The following is a 16,651-nucleotide window of genomic DNA, read 5'->3' as shown; positions in this document are numbered from 1 at the left end:
GACAGATAAGGAAAGATTGAAGTGTGAAGTGGTATTACTGGTACAGGAGACAGAAGAGGATCTATAGAGTTCACATTTCCGTGAAGTTTGGGAAGGAGGTCTTTTACCAGGTGTTTACGGAGCTATTGCAGTAGTTCAGGTGAATATAACAAGCCAACAGGAATAAAGGAGGCAACAGATAAAACAGGCAGTCCAGCAGCAGAGTGGCTGATTTTTGGTAACTTTCATCCACTCTTCTTGGTCAGCAAGAACTCTGAAGATTGCCAGGGAGAGATGGCGATCAAGGGAAGAAAGCAAGGAGAAGGAACAAGTGCAGGGAGGAGAGATAGGTTTTGTTAGTTTGAAGTACTTGTGTTACAGTGACATTCACATATAAATGCCCGGTAGGTACTTGAGAACTAAAGCCTGGTGCTCAGGCCCAGACATGACATACCAATTTTTGAGTCCCTTAAACAGACTCTGGAAATACTGGAAATTGTATAGAATAAAGGCAGCAAAATTACCACAGGTCCTGTCCTTGGCTCTGATGGAGAAGAAAATGGAGCTACTTAGTTGTTGAAGCTGCTTTTAAAATCCGCCTTTAATTCTCCAGTTTTGGTACTAAGTTCTTTGACTTTGTTAAGTTACTTCTTAAAAATACCTACTACCAAGTCTCATTGCCAAGTTTTTATTTCTACTTTTATTTCTAATCAGACGAAATATATTTTAATGCCACTTTGTTCACTTACTACTACTACTTACAAGGTGGTTGTTCACAACTACCTTTCACTTTAAAGAAATTTAGTAAATGGAAATACAATTCTTACATGTAGTAAATAGGGAAACCTCTAGAAAGCAAACTTCTAAAGGAGAGGAAAATACTAATTGGTACTGAGTTATCCAAAAAGAATAATATTTTTTCTCTATTGAGGTTTGAGTTAACACTTTATTTGTATCAGGTGTACAACATAATGGTTCAATATGAGAATAATTTCTTTTTAATCCCAGGAATGGAAGATTGTGAAACAATGGAAGATGTATATATGGCTTCAGTGGAAACAGATCGGGGAGTAAAGGAACAGTTACATCTTTATGACACCAGAGGCTTACAGGAAGGTGTGGAGCTTCCAAAACATTATTTTTCATTTGCTGATGGCTTTGTTCTTGTGTACAGTGTGAATAACCTTGAATCCTTTCAAAGAGTAGAACTTCTGAAGAAAGAAATTGATAAGTTTAAAGACAAAAAGGAGGTAAGTGAGTTTGTTAAAAATGCTTACTATGAATTGTAATATTTGTAGCATGGACTTTTGGGCAGTAACAATATTTTAAAAGCATTAAATTGTATTGATGTACCTATAATCTTCATAATATTTTTTCTTAGCCTAGGAAATACAGGATTGAATGAATTTAGTCAGGACCAGCGTTTGACTTACTGCTTTTGCTTGTTACCGTGTGCAATTTGAATTTTAATGACACTATGTCTCAAATACTACATAGTTCACTTCGTATTGTTTGGGATCACTGTTTCCTAGGGCTCTCTTTGTCTCATTGCCTAAACAGGATTGTTTTCAGCCTTAGCAGAAAATAATAAATATAAACATACATATAAATAAATAAAATGACGGGATTATACTCATTTACTACTTAGAAATAAGCTCCTTACTGTGATCTGTAGCCTTAAATGATCCAGCCTGTACCTATCCTTTTCGTCTTATTTTTGTTAAATATTTTATTTTATTTATTTTTTTTTTAAGATTTTATTTATTTATTTGACAGAGAGAGATCACAAGTAGGCAGAGAGGCAAGCAGAGAGAGTGAGAGGGAAGCAGGCTCCCTGCCGAGCAGAGAGCCCGATGCGGGACTCGATCCCAGGACCCTGAGATCATGACCTGAGCCGAAGGCAGTGGCCTAAACCACTGAGCCACCCAGGCGCCCCTCTTTTCGTCTTATTTTTATAATTTTGTTCCTCTGTCACTGCACTCTGGGGACATTGGTCTACTTCTTGGTTTTGTTTTGTTTTTAAGATTTTGTTTATTTATTTGACAGCGATCACAAGTAGAGAGGCAGGCAGAGAGAGAGAGGGAAGCAGGCTCCCCATTGAGCAGAGAGCCCGATGCGGGACTCGATCCCAGGACCCTAAGATCGTGACCTGAGCTGAAGGCAGGTCACCTTCTGAGCCAGTGAGCCACCCAGGTGGCCCTACTTCTTGTTTTATTCAATGTGATGACTTTGTTCCCCTCTTAAGTCTTTGTCAATTGCTGGTTCCCTTCCTGGAACTCTTAATGCAGCTCTTACCCAGATCTTCACATGGCTGACTCCCTTTCATCTAGGGAACCACAGAATGTGTTGGTTAACAGCGTTGGCTAAGATGTTCTTAACCTAGATTTTTTATATTTTATTTATTATGTTAAACTACTTATTTTGAGATAATTGTAGATTCACATACAATTTTAAACAAATAATAGAGATCCCTTACCCAGTTCCACCAGTGCTAACATTGTACAAAACTAGTATAATGTTACCACCAAGATATTTATGTTTATAGTCAAGATACAGAAAACGGTTCCATCATTGCAAGGATCCTTCCTGTTATCTTTTTTTGCTATAACCACTTTCCTCCCATCCTGTTCCCTTAATTCCTGACTAATCTGTTTTCCATTTCTGTAACCTTGTCATTTCAGAAGTGTTAACATAATGGAATCATACAGTGTGTAACCTTTTGGTATCAGCATTTTTCAGTCAGCATAATTCTCTGGAGGGTCATCCAAGTTATTACATGTATCAGTAGTTCATTCCTTTTTATTGCTGAGTGATACTCCATGGTATTTATGTACCAAAGTTTATTTAACCATTAACTTGTTGAAGGACATCTGAGTTGTTGGTATTTTATTCTTCTGAATACTTATTTGCTTTGTGAATAGATTACAGTCACAAGTTTCAGTTTTCAAAAGACATAGAGGCAGGTAGCGGGTGGATGCTCTCCTGCCACCCATTTCCCATTTTCCCTACCTAAACACATAAATGCTGTTGTTATTTTCTAGAGTATCCTTCATAGTCTCCTCCCTGCTCCCCAAAAGTTGAAAGAGTGATTCATTGACCACTCATATTTGGTATTTGAATCTTGGGTCTGCTGCTCAACTTTCTGCCTCAGTTTCCTTAATCGTAAAATGGGGATAATAGTACCTTTCTCATATGGTTGTTACAGAGATTTTAAGAAGCACATTCATTCAACAAATGCATATTGAGCAACTACTATATGCCTGGCATTGTTTTAGGTAAGGTGCAGGGAATACAACAGACAACACATACGTGTTTCACAAAGAGTCAGATGCTATGTAGAAAAATTAAGAGTAGAGCAGGATGCAAGGGTACTATTTTTCTGAAGGGTCATCTGGGAAGGCCTCCCTCATAAGGTGACTTCTAGCAGAAATTTGAGAAAAGTGAGGGAGGGAGCCAGACCCATGTGGTGGCTCCAGGTGGGGGGACTAGCAGGCGCAAGGGTCTGGGAAAGTTTGCTTTGTCATGTTCAGGAACAACAATGAGGCCAGACTGGGCTAGGAGGAGGATGGTAGGAGATGAGGGCCACACTTTGGATCAGAAGCCATTGGTTTTGAGCAAAGGAAAGACATAATAACTTAGGTGACATTTATTTATTTTCATGTTTGATGTTAAAAAATTAAATAGGTGATGTTTATACATGGTTCAGAAATAAAAATGTTATATAAAAAGGACTATTGTGAGGTCTCATTCCCACCCCATCCTCATTCACTGAGTTCCTTTATCTCAAGCATACTATTCATTTATTTTTTTATTCATTTATCAACCGATTGATTGTAAGCTCTGTGCCCAACATGGGACTTGAACTCATGACCCTGAGATCAAGAGTCATGCGGAGGAGGAGTCAAGATGGCGGAGAAGTAGCAGGCTGAGACTACATCAGGTAGCAGGAGATCAGCTTTGCAAACACCTACAAATCCAACGGGAGATGGAAGAGAATAAGAATAGCAATTCTAAAAAAAGAAAATCAACCACTTTCTGAAAGGTAGGACTGGCAAAGAAGTGAATCTAAAACGACCTGAAGATAGATCGTGGGGGGAGGGGCCGGCTCCCGGCAAGCGGCGGAGCAATGGAGCACAAAATCAGGATTTTTAAAAGTCTGTTCCACTGAGGGACATTGCTCCAGAGGCTAAACCAGGTTGAAGCCCACGCGGGGTCAGCGTGGCCCCAGGTCCTGCAGAGTTACAGAAGGATCGGGGGGTGTTGGAGTGTCGCAGAGCTCGCAGGTATTAGAACGGGGAAGCTGGCTACAGAGACAGAGCCGAGGACTGAGCTCTCAGCTCTGGATTACCTTGAACTGGTTGCAGGCTGGGTGAGCTCGGGGCACGGCTGGAGGCCGGGGATACAGGAGTGATTGGGCGCTGTTCTCTGGGGGCGCACTGAGGAGTGGGGCCCCGGGCTCTCGGCTCCTCCAGGCCGGAGACTGGGAGGCCGCCATTTTCATTCCCATCCTCCGGAACTCTACGGAAAGCGTTCAGGGAACAAAAGCGAATCCCAGCGGATTACTTAGTCCCCCGGTAAGGGCGGTGCAATTCCGCCTCGGGCAAAGACACTTGAGAGTCACTACAACAGGCCCCTCCCCCAGAAGATCAACAAAAAATCCAGCCAGGATGAAGTTCATCTACCAAGGAAAGCAGGTTCAATACCTAGGACAGCAGCGGAACTTCAGAGGAGGAGAAAGCAAACTACGGAACTCATGGCTTTCTCCCCATGATTCTTTAGTCTTGCGGTTAATTTTTTTTTTCCAATTTTTTTTCTTTTTTCTTCTTCTGCTAAATTTTTTTAAACTTTTACCCTTTTCTTTTTTAACGTTTTCTAACTAGTTTATCTAATATAAATATTTTTCTTTTTTATATTTTTTCTTTGTTTTCTTTTTTTAATTTTTTTTTTTTCTGAACCTCTTTTTATCCCATTTCTTCCCCCCACGATTTGGGGTCTCTTCTGATTTGGTTAAAGCGCATTTTTCTGGGGTTTTTGCCACCCTTTTAGTATTTTACTTGCTCCTTCATATACTCTTATCTGGACAAAATGACAAGGCGGAAAAATTCACCACAAAAAAAGAACAAGAGGCAGTACCGAAGGCTAGGGACCTAATCAATACAGACATTGGTAATATGTCAGATCTAGAGTTCAGAATGACAATTCTGAAAATTCTAGCTAGGCTCGAAAAAGGCATGGAAGATATTAGAGAAACCCTCTCTGGAGATATAAAAGCCCTTTCTGGAGAAATAAAAGAACTAAAATCTAACCAAGTTGAAATAAAAAAAGCTATTGATGAGGTGCAATCAAAAATGGAGGCTTTCACTGCTAGGATAAATGAGGCAGAAGAAAGAATTAGTGATATAGAAAACCAAATGACAGAGAATAAAGAAGCTGAGCAAAAGAGGGACAAACAGCTACTGGACCACAAGGGGAGAATTCGAGAGATAAGTGACACCATAAGACGAAACAACATTAGAATAATTGGGATTCCAGAAGAAGAAAAAGAGAGGGGAGCAGAAGGTATATTGGAGGGAATTATTGGAGAGAATTTCCCTAATATGGCAAAGGGAACAAGCATCAAAATCCAGGAGGTGCAGAGAACCCCCCTCAAAATCAACAAGAATAGGTCCACACCCCAGCACCTAATAGTAAAATTTACAAGTCTTAGTGACAAAGAGAAAATCCTGAAAGCAGCCCGGGAAAAGAAGTCTGTAACATACAATGGTAAAAATATTAGATTGGCAGCAGACTTATCCACAGAGACCTGGCAGGCCAGAAAGAGCTGGGATGATATATTCAGAGCACTAAACGAGAAAAACATGCAGCCAAGAATACTATATCCAGCTAGGCTATCATTGAAAATAGAAGGAGAGATAAAAAGCTTCTAGGACAAACAAAAACTGAAAGAATTTGCAAACACCAAACCAGCTCTACAGAAAATATTGAAAGGGGTCCTCTAAGCAAAGAGAGAGCCTAAAAGTAGTAGATCAGAAAGGTACAGAGACAATATACAGTAACAGTCACCTTACAGGCAATAGAATGGCATTAAATTCATATCTCTCAATAGTTACCCTGAATGTTAATGGGCTAAATGCTCCAATCAAAAGACACAGGATATCCGAATGGATAAAAAACAAAACCCATCTATATGTTGCCTACAAGAAACTCATTTTAGACCAAAGACACCTCCAGATTTAAAGTGAGGGGGTGGAAAACAATTTACCATGCTAATGGGCATCAGAAGAAAGCTGGGGTAGCAATCCTTATATCAGATCAATTAGATTTTAAGCCAAAGACTATAATAGATGAGGAAGGACACTATATCCTACTCAAAGGGTCTGTCCAACAAGAAGATCTAACAATTTTAAATATCTATGCCCCTAACGTGGGAGCAGCCAGCTATATCAACCAATTAATAACAAAATCAAAGAAACACATCAATAATAATACAATAATAGTAAGGGACTTTAACACTTCCCTCACTGAAATGGACAGATCATCCAAGCAAAAGATCAACAAGGAAATAAAGGTGTTAAATGACACACTGGACCAGATGACATCACAGATATATTCAGAACATTTCATCCCAAAGCAACAGAATACACATTCTTCTCTAGTGCACATGGAACATTCTCCAGAATAGATCACATCCTGGGTCACAAATCAGGTCTCAATCGGTATCAAAAGATTAGGATCATTCCCTGCATATTTTCAGACCACAATGCTCTGAAGCTAGAACTCAATCACAAGAGGAAATTTGGAAAGAACCCAAATACATGGAGACTAAACAGCATCCTTCTAAAGAATGAATGGGTCAACCAGGAAATTAAAGTATTGAAAAAATTCATGGAAACAAATGATAATGAAAACACAATGGTTCACAATCTGTGGGATGCAACAAAGGCAGTCCTGAGAGGAAAATACATAGTGGTACAAGCCTTTCTCAAGAAACAAGAAAGGTCTCAAGTACACAACCTAACCCTACACCTAAAGGAGCTGGAGAAAGAACAAGAAAGAAACCCTAAGCCCAGCAGGAGAAGAGAAATCATAAAGATCAGAGTAGAAATCAATGAAATAGAAACCAAAAAAACAATAGAACAAATCAACGAAACTAGGAGATGGTTCTTTGAAAGAATCAATAAGATTGATAACCCCCTGGCCAGACTTATCAAAAAGAAAAAGAGAAGGACCCAAATAAATAAAATCATGAATGAAAGAGGAGAGATCACAACTAACACCAAAGAAATACAGACAATTATAAGAACATACTATGACCAACTCTACGCCAACAAATTTGACAATCTGGAAGAAATGGATGCATTCCTAGAGATGTATAAACTACCACAGCTGAACCAGGAAGAAATAGAAAACCTGAACAGTCCCATAACCAGTAAGGAGATTGAAACAGTCTTCAAAAATCTCCAAACAAACAAAAGCCCAGGGCCAGGTGGCTTCACAGGGGAATTCTACCAAACATTTAAAGAAGAACTAATTCCTATTCTTCTGAAACTGTTCCAAAAAATAGAAATGGAAGGAAAACTTCCAAACTCATTTTATGAGGCCAGCATCACCTTGATCCCAAAACCAGATTAGGATCCCACCAAAAAGAACTATAGACCAATATCCTTGATGAACAATGTGATACAAGACATTAATAAAAGAACAAGAACCATATGATACTCTCCATAGATGCTGAAAAAGCATTTGACAAAGTACAGCATCCCTTCCTGATCAAAACTCTTCAAAGTGTAGGGATAGAGGGCACATACCTCAATATTATCAAAGCCATCTATGAAAAACTCACTGCAAATATCATTCTCAATGGAGAAAAACTGAGAGCTTTTCTGTTAAGGTCAGGAACACGGCAGGGATGTCCATTATCACCACTGCTATTCAACATAGTACTAGAAGTCTTAGCCTCAGCAATCAGACAACAAAAAGAAATTAAAGGCATCCAAATCAGCAAAGAAGAAGTCAAACTATCACTCTTCACAGATGATATGATACTATATGTGGAAAACCCAAAAGACTCCACTCCAAAACTGCTAGAACTTGTACAGGAATTCATTAAAGTGTCAGGATATAAAATCAATGCACAGAAATCACTTGCATTTCTGTACACCAACAACAAGTCGGAAGAAAGAGAAATTAAGGAGTCAATCCCATTTACAATTGCGCCCAAAACTATAAGATACCTAGGAATAAACCTAACCAAAGAGACTAAGAATCTATATGTAGAAAACTATAAAGTACTCATGAAAGAAATTGCGGAAGACACAAAGAAATGGAAAAATGTTCCATGCTCCTGGATTGGAAGAATAAATATTGTGAAAATGTCTATGCTACCTAAAGCAATCTACACATTTAATGCAATCCCTATCAAAATACCATCCATTTTTTTTCAAAGAAATGGAACAAATAATCCTAAAATTTATATGGAACCGAAGACCTCGAATAGCCAAAGGAATACTGAAAAAGAAAGCCAAAGTGGGTGGCATCACAATTCCGGACTTCAAGCTCTATTACAAAGCTGTCATCATCAAGACAGCATGGTACTGGCACAAAAACAGACACATAGATCAATGGAACAGAATAGAGAGCCCAGAAATAGACCCTCAACTCTATGGTCAACTAATCTTCGACAAAGCAGGAAAGAATGTCCAATGGAAAAAAGACAGCCTCTTCAATAAATGGTGCTGGAAAATTGGACAGCCACGTGCAGAAAAATGAAATTAGACCACTTCCTTACACCACACACGAAAATAGACTCAAAATGGATGAAAGACCTCGATGTGAGAAAGGAATCCATCAAAATCCTTGAGGAGAACACAGGCAGCAACCTCTTCGACCTCAGCCGCAGCAACATCTTCCTAGGAACATCGCCAAAGGCAAGGGAAGCAAGGGCAAAAATGAACTATTGGGATTTCATCAAGATCAAAAGCTTTTGCACAGCAAAGGAAACAGTTCACAAAACCAAAAGACAACTGACAGAATGGGAGAAGATATTTGCAAATGACCTATCAGATAAAGGGCTAGTGTCCAAATCTATAAGGAACTTAGCAAACTCAACACCCAAAGAACAAACAATCCAATCAAGAAATGGGCAGAGGACATGAACAGACATTTCTGCAAAGAAGACATCTAGATGGCCAACAGACACGTGAAAAAGTGCTCCACATCACTCGGCATCAGGGAAATACACATCAAAACCACAATGAGATATCACCTCACACCAGTCGGAATGGCTAAAATTAACAAGTCAGGAAATGAGAGATGCTGGTGAGGATGCAGAGAAAGGGGAACCCTCCTACACTGTTGGTGGGAATGCAAGCTGGTGCAACCGCTCTGGAAAACAGCATGGAGTTTCCTCAAAATGTTGAAAATAAAACTACCCTATGACCCAGCAATTGCACTACTGGGTATTTACCCTAAGGATACAAACGTAGTGATCCAAAGGGGCACATGCACCCGAATGTTTATAGCAGCAATGTCTACAATAGCCAAACTATGGAAAGAACCTAGATGTCCATCAACAGATGAATGGATAAAGAAGATGGGATATATAAACACAATGGAATACTATGCAGCCATCAAAAGAAATGAAATCTTGCCATTTGCGATGACGTGGATGGAACTAGAGGGTATCATGCTTAGTGAAATAAGTCAATCGGAGAAAGACAACTATCTTATGATCTCCCTGATATGAGGAAGTGGAGATGCAACATGGGGGGTTAGGGGGATAGGAGAAGAATAAATGAAACAAGATGGGATTGGGAGGGAGATAAACCGTAAGTGACTCTTAATCTCACAAAACAAACAGGGTTGCTGGGGGGAGGGGGGGTTGGGAGAGAGGGAGGGGGATTATGGACATTGGGGAGGGTATGTGCTATGGTGAGTGCTGTGAAGTGGGTAAACCTGGTGATTCACAGACCTGTACCCCTGGGGATTAAAATACATTATATGTTTATTTAAAAAATAATTAAAAAAAAAGTCATATGCTACACCATCTGAGCCAGCCAGGTGCACCTCAAGCATGCTTTTAAAATATTTTATCACTTTACTTGTTCTGGAGCATCCTTCCAAAATTTCTTTCTATAAATACAAGCAAATGGGATTATACAGATAGTTTTCCCCCACCCCTACTTTCTACACCAAAAGCAGGACAGTGTTCTGTACCTTATATTTTCCACGTAATGTGTCTTGGGAGTCCTTTCCATAGCAGTATTCAGATTCCTTTAAAAAAACTGATGCAGGGGCACCTGGGTGGCTCAGTGGATAAAAGCCTCTGCCTTCGGCTCAGGTCATGATCCCAGGGTCCTGGGATTGGGTTCTCTGCTCAGCGGAAAGCCTGCTTTCCCCTCTCTCTCTGTCTGCCTCTCTGCCTACTTGTGATCTCTATCTGTCAAATAAATAAAATCTTTAAAATAAAAACGGATGCATATTCATTGGATGTATCATACTTATTTAACCAGTTCCAAACTGATGGGACACTTGGGCTATTTACAGTCATTTGCTATTATGAACTTTGCTGCAATGAATAATCTTACACATTTATTATTTTGTGTGTTTTAGGGTATAGTTGTAAGATCAGCCAAAATGGGGTTCTTGAATCAAAGGATATATTCTCAAATTACTGACCATAACAAGGGTATGAAAGTACCTGTTCTCCAGTCTTGACAACGGTGTGTGTTTGTGGATTTTGTGCATCTTTGGGGTGAAAATGGTAGTTTAGTAGTTTCAGTTTCCTTAATACGAATAAGGCTAAACATCTTTTGACTTGTTTTAAAATGTCCATTTTGGCTGCTGTGTTGACAACGGACAACATAGTTGGGGGACAAGGTGAGAAGCAAGTTTTGTGAAATGCTATTGCTCCGGAGCACTTAAAACAGTTACCAGTTGAGGAGAAACACTTTAAAAAGCAGAGAGATCAAACTGCGTCATGGTGCAGATAGGTCGGAAAAGCTGAGGACAAGCACGTGGCCAGTCTTTAGAAACTTGGGATAAAATAATTAGAGTAAAACAGATGAAGTTTGATTGGACTGGATATCAGGATTGGACACAGCAAAGATAGCTCTTTGAAAGAGTTTTGAGTCAAAGGCTAAATATATTGTCCTTTAAAGGGAAACAGGAGCTGAAGAAGGATGTGTAAGAGAGGACTTTTTTAGACAAGAGCTAGTGTTTGCATACTCACGGAATGATTCAAGAGAGAGGAGGAAATTGATGGGGAGGGGAATAATTGCCGGAGTGACAGTCTTATCTGGGGTAGAAGATGGGTTCTAGAAGATGGTATGTTGTTAGATGTGGTGGTGGATGCAGGTGAAAGTTCTAATTGCTTCTGTTTTCTTACTGAAATAGTCTAGACATCAGCTGAGAGTAACGTGGGGAAAGAAGTGATGTTGGAGGTTAAAGAGGGCCAAGATAGGAGCTGTTAAAATATTTGCTGGGGAAACACCAGCTCACTTAAATAAAGTCAGTCCAATTAAGAGTTAAATTTAAGGTTTGGGGGTGGGGGTGGGGTTTGACCAGGCGAATATAATGGGATGATGAGGGCAAGGTAATAAATTAAAAGAATCTAAACTGGGCTGAGAACTGAGGACAGGAGAGGGATTGAAGGACAGTGATAAAGGTGGGTGAGCCAGTGGGTTGTAGGTCCTTCTGGTGTTGAGGACTGTTGTAGTCAGGGTGTTAGGCATGGACCAGGAAGGCAGAGGTGGGAGTGGGATTCCTGGAATGGGACCACGGAAGGGAGCAATAATAATGGCAAGAGTAGGGTGTGTTCATGGGAGCAAATGGCCAAAATCAGGAGGAGGTTAAGGCTATTTGGGAAGGGTCATCCATGTGGTTAGTGAAGTCACTAGGACTTACAATAAAAGTAGTGTGGGGGGGGCGCCTGGGTGGCTCAGTGGATTAAGCCGCTGCCTTCGGCTCAGGTCGTGATCTCAGGGTCCTGGGATCGAGCCCCGCATCAGGCTCTCTGCTCCGCGGGGAGCCTGCTTCCTCCTCTCTCTCTGCCTGCCTCTCTGCCTACTTGTGATCTCTCTCTCTGTCAAATAAATAAATAAAAATCTTTAAAAAAAAAAAAAAAGTAGTGTGGGGGTGACCATGAGCCAGGTTAATGAGTAGCAGCAGCATGGGGGTGGGAAACAGGCAGTAGATAGTATAGACTAATAGCACCGGCCTTCAGTTTTAGGGTTCTTAGAGAAGGACATTATTGGAGACAGCATTGAGGGACAAGGATACCCCTTCTATCCCATGCTCACTGTGGTGGTTAAGTGCTACAGAGCTGAGCCAGTTTCAGCTAAAAAGGTGAAGGGAATATTCAAAGCAGATATGCAGACAGAGGGGATTTTGTTGAGTCTAGGGGCAACATGGAATGGTTTCTGCAACTGGATAGGTCCTGGTGGCCGATGGGAGATCAGAATAGGAGATAACATGTAAAGCTGAAAACATGAGTGATGAAGAGTAACAGGAGGGCCTGAAGGGATAGATCCTGTTGAGAAATGAAGGAATACGAGACGTGCCAAGAAAACGAGAGCTCTGCGCCTGCTGTTCCATCCTATCTGGGAGGCACGGTCCAACTGGAGCAGAGAGAGCTGTTTTAAGGCAGGAACACAGCAGTGGCTTGTATGTCCTAGTTCAAAGCTGTTCCTCAGAGGTGCCTTCTGTAACAACTCTTACTGCCCTTCTTCTACTTTCCATGATCTTGTCTTATTGTCTCCTTTATACAGTCAAGGGCCTGAAAATTGGATATTCTCTCTCCTCCAGACTTCCCCTCCTCCTGAGCTTTGACTGCCTTGTGACTGCCGTGTTCTGGTGGCCTGAAACTGCATGGTGTACAATAAGCTTTCAAACTAAAGGGAAGGACTGACTGCCTTACATTTGGTGTAAAATACTGCTGTTGGTCCCTACATTCGACACATGTTTAGCGCTTGCATTGGGCACTTATTTGTGATCAGGAATAATGTGAACGGAGTAACAGTTCCTGTTCTCATAGAACTTAGGTTCTAGGAGTGAACTCTCACAGTCCCGGTCCTTTTTTGTTTTTTTGAAGTAGGTATTTCAGATTTCCCAAACAGCAGGTATAGCTACACTGAAATGTGGACACTGAAATGTGTCCGCATATCTGCTTTGAATATTCCCTTCACCTTTTTAGCTGAAACTGGCTCAGCTCTGTAGTACTTACCACCACAGTGAGCATGGGATAGAAGGGGTATCCTTGTCCCTCAATGCTGTCTCCAATAATGTCCTTCTCTAAGAACCTTAAAACTGAAGGCCGGTGCTGTTTCTCAGATATTAATTTCCCCAAGTCTAGCTTCTATTCATACCCGACTTAAGTAACTTCACTTACTGATGACCTAAAATGTTTCCTAGTTAAGAAGCTGTAGAGCATCTGTATTTTTAACAAAAATGCATTCAGGAAGAATGAGGTTAATGTCCTACTAAGTTGACTCAGGGCACATCTGAGAATCAGTTTTGAAGCAGCAGTTCTATTCAACAGGACAGTTTTCTCGATTTTTCTATTTTGCTTAGGAACTGATGTTGGCGAAGTGTAATCTTTTTTCTTTTCCTTCCAGGTGGCAATTGTCGTATTAGGAAACAAAATTGACCTTTCTGAGCAGAGACAAGTGGATGCTGAGGTAGCACAGCAATGGGCAAGAAGTGAGAAAGTACGCCTGTGGGAGGTGACGGTTACAGATCGGAGAACGCTGATTGAGCCATTCACTCTCTTAGCCAGCAAACTTACCCAGCCCCAGAGCAAATCAAGCTTTCCCTTGCCTGGGAGGAAAAACAAAGGGAACTCTAGCTCGGAGAACTAAAAATCAGTAATGCTACAACAGTTTGTTGAATAGTGATGACCTTAGATGTCCGTGAACATATTTAAAACAGGCCATTTGCATCTACTTTGGTCCTTAGGAAACCGTTAAGGAAGTAATTTAAGTAACTTAATGCACTTTAGGTTATAATTAAATTATTTGGACTGTTTATTGCCTGATACGAAATAATATGTTTGCATTGTCATTGTCTGAAACTTGTCCCTGAACTTAGCACCTTTGCTGTTTAAAAGTTTGTTGCACTTGTCCAAACAGTAAAATAAAGTTTGGGTAGTATGCAGATGTAACTGAGCAGTAGCTCCACAACCCCCAGCTTGTTCCAGAAACCCATTTTTCTGTATAACTTTATGCAAACTTATTAGCTTAAATATAATTTTGTTTTTAAGAAGTTCACTAATCATCTGTCATTTTTAGATCACAACCAGTAAGCTGTTTAGGTGTTAAACTAAATTTTATCTCATGGAGACCCTGCTAAATAGAACAAAACCTATGATTTAACTTTGTTCAAATTGTATGTTTAGCATGACTTGAGGTAGTTGGTGGTGTAAATATGTTCAAAGCGTTTGCTCCTTCTTTAGAAAACTGCTAAGCACTTAAGGGCACTAAAGCTTCCATTTTCCACAAGTATTACTATGCCTTTTGCAATAGTTTTCTGGATACACAGTCATGTGCAATAAAACGTATCGTAAAAATATTGGACTTAAGGTAGTCTTCAGGTTAGATACCGGAGTTTGTGCTGTGGTATTCTTTGAAGATTTTGGGCATATCCGAGCCGTGGGACTAACTATATTTTTTTTCCTTTTTATTTATTTATTTATTTTTTCAGCGTAACAGTATTCATTCTTTTTGCACAACACCCAGTGCTCCATGCAAAACGTGCCCTCCCCATCACCCACCACCTGTTCCCCCAACCTCCCACCCCTGACCCTTCAAAACCCTCAGGTTGTTTTTCAGAGTCCATAGTCTCTTATGGTTCGCCTCCCCTCCCCAATGTCCATAGCCCGCTCCCCCTCTCCCAATCCCACCTCCCCCCAGCAACCCCCAGTTTGTTTTGGGACTAACTATATTTTGCAAGTTGACACTATTGTACTAATTTTAAATGTAGGAAGCAAGATACTTAGTATTTCAACTGGCAAAGCAGCTTTTTTTTTTTTTAAAGAAGTGGGGCCAGGGAGGAGAGGGAGAGGGAAAGAGAATCTTAAGCAGGTTCTGTGGCTCAATCTCACAACCCTGAGATCAAGACCTGAGGACACAGTCAAGAGTTGGATGCTTAACCAACCGAGCCACCTAGGCTCTGTCAAATAGCTCCCTCAGCTATTTGATTTATATGTAAAATATGAAATAAGCTGTTCAGCAAAAAGACATGTTTAAAAAATCTAGTACACTGTAACTTTTTTTTTTTTTTTAAATAAACTCTACCAATGGGGCTCAAAGTCAGGACCCCAAGATTAGGAGTCTCATCCCGTATTTAAGTGGAATACTTTTAAGGCTAGGTACAGTGGATTTAGTTGGTTCATTTCTGTGAGAGTTCAAACCAAGAACTGCATAATATACAACTTGTAAATCAGGCAGTGTTGCTTCTGTTTAATTGGCTAAACAACCTTATCACAATTGGGGGGGGGGGGCAAAAAAAACTATTCAGATAATGGTTAAGTCATTACCTGAGGTCCATCTCGGTTTCTTTCCTATTATTTTTAAAGAGAATAATAAATACTTTTACGGTGATTTTTTAAGTTTCTCTGAATACATGCAAAGAAACAATTGCTGGATATATGTATACACTTAGGTACTGCCAAATCGCACTCTCAGATGTATTAATTTAGCCATGAGAATCCATCTCTGACCTTTTCTAAGACACCTCAAAAACAGTAGCATATCAAACCTAACCTAGGTCCTTGCACATTATTCAGTGTGTAGTACTTGTAGGTTGTGTATTAGCAAAGCTTCACCAAGTTTAGAAGAATCTACAAACACAGGCAAAATAAAGTGAATGAATACAGCAGTGTTAGGTGGTTGTTTTAATATTGTTTATTAGCACAGTAACAAATGCAGACTTAAGTCGTCCACAACATATAACCAATCCACTGAGCAACTCCTATTTCACACCTTACAGTTAACAGCTTAAGGTATTTTACTACAGGTTTTCACAAGTCGTGATTCAAACCTCTTATCTTGTCACAATAAAGTAGATTGGCATATAAAATAAAATACATAACTACTCATTTCCTATATGGTGTCTTATAGCCACGTATCCATTTTATATGTATGAGATGACAGTCTCTAGAAACTGTTAAATATCAATGTTCCCTCCCAAGAAAGGAAAACAAGTTCCAATTTTTTTGAACAACAAAAAAAAGTGTAGTCTTGAAGGATTTTACAGAAATGGCCATGTGTGTAACCTGTACAAAATTAAGCTATTTTAAATTTACAGACTACAAGCAACTGAACCCAATGTCTATTCTGTGTACTACATTTCAGCTAATATTGCAGAACTAATGACGGTTTTAAAAGTTGCTATTACCAATTCTGTCTACTGTAGCAAGATACCTTAAGTTACAACAAAATCTTAGGAAATAAGACTGAATAATATCTGTTATAGAAATACCCTACTCTTTACCAACTCCCACCCTCCCCCACCCCTTCAAAATCATAAGCAGCTCTCTCTGTGACAGACAAATAATGTAAGAAGGTGAAAACCCAATTTATGTAGCGTATCTCTTGGTCCACTGTCTGGCCATTCTGTCATGTTCTGCTCTGTTGGTCATATACTGAGTGGCAATACTTCCCACCAAAGGGTCAGC

General features: G+C 40.0%; 2 protein-coding genes across 2 annotated transcripts in view; one reads left to right on the top strand and one right to left on the bottom strand.

Moving 5' to 3' along the window:
* Positions 1–14,637, top strand: part of NKIRAS1 (NFKB inhibitor interacting Ras like 1) — a 38,117-nt gene extending 23,480 nt beyond the window's left edge. The window contains exons 3-4 of the mRNA XM_046001853.1: positions 988–1,229; positions 13,593–14,637. Of these exons, the coding sequence (XP_045857809.1) occupies positions 988–1,229; positions 13,593–13,835 (485 nt within the window). The 3' untranslated portion in view covers positions 13,836–14,637. The remainder of the gene's footprint in view (positions 1–987; positions 1,230–13,592) is intronic.
* Positions 14,638–15,862: 1,225 nt separating this feature from the next.
* UBE2E1 (ubiquitin conjugating enzyme E2 E1) overlaps positions 15,863–16,651 on the bottom strand; it is an 81,142-nt gene continuing 80,353 nt past the window's right edge. The window contains exon 6 of the mRNA XM_046001852.1: positions 15,863–16,650. Within this exon, the coding sequence (XP_045857808.1) occupies positions 16,553–16,650 (98 nt within the window). The 3' untranslated portion in view covers positions 15,863–16,552. The remainder of the gene's footprint in view (position 16,651) is intronic.

The sequence above is a fragment of the Meles meles genome, chromosome 4, assembly GCF_922984935.1.
Source record: "Meles meles chromosome 4, mMelMel3.1 paternal haplotype, whole genome shotgun sequence".
NCBI classification, from domain to species: domain Eukaryota; kingdom Metazoa; phylum Chordata; class Mammalia; order Carnivora; family Mustelidae; genus Meles; species Meles meles.
The sequence above is the reverse complement of the archived record's forward strand: the minus strand, read 5'-3'. Positions and strand labels throughout refer to the sequence as shown.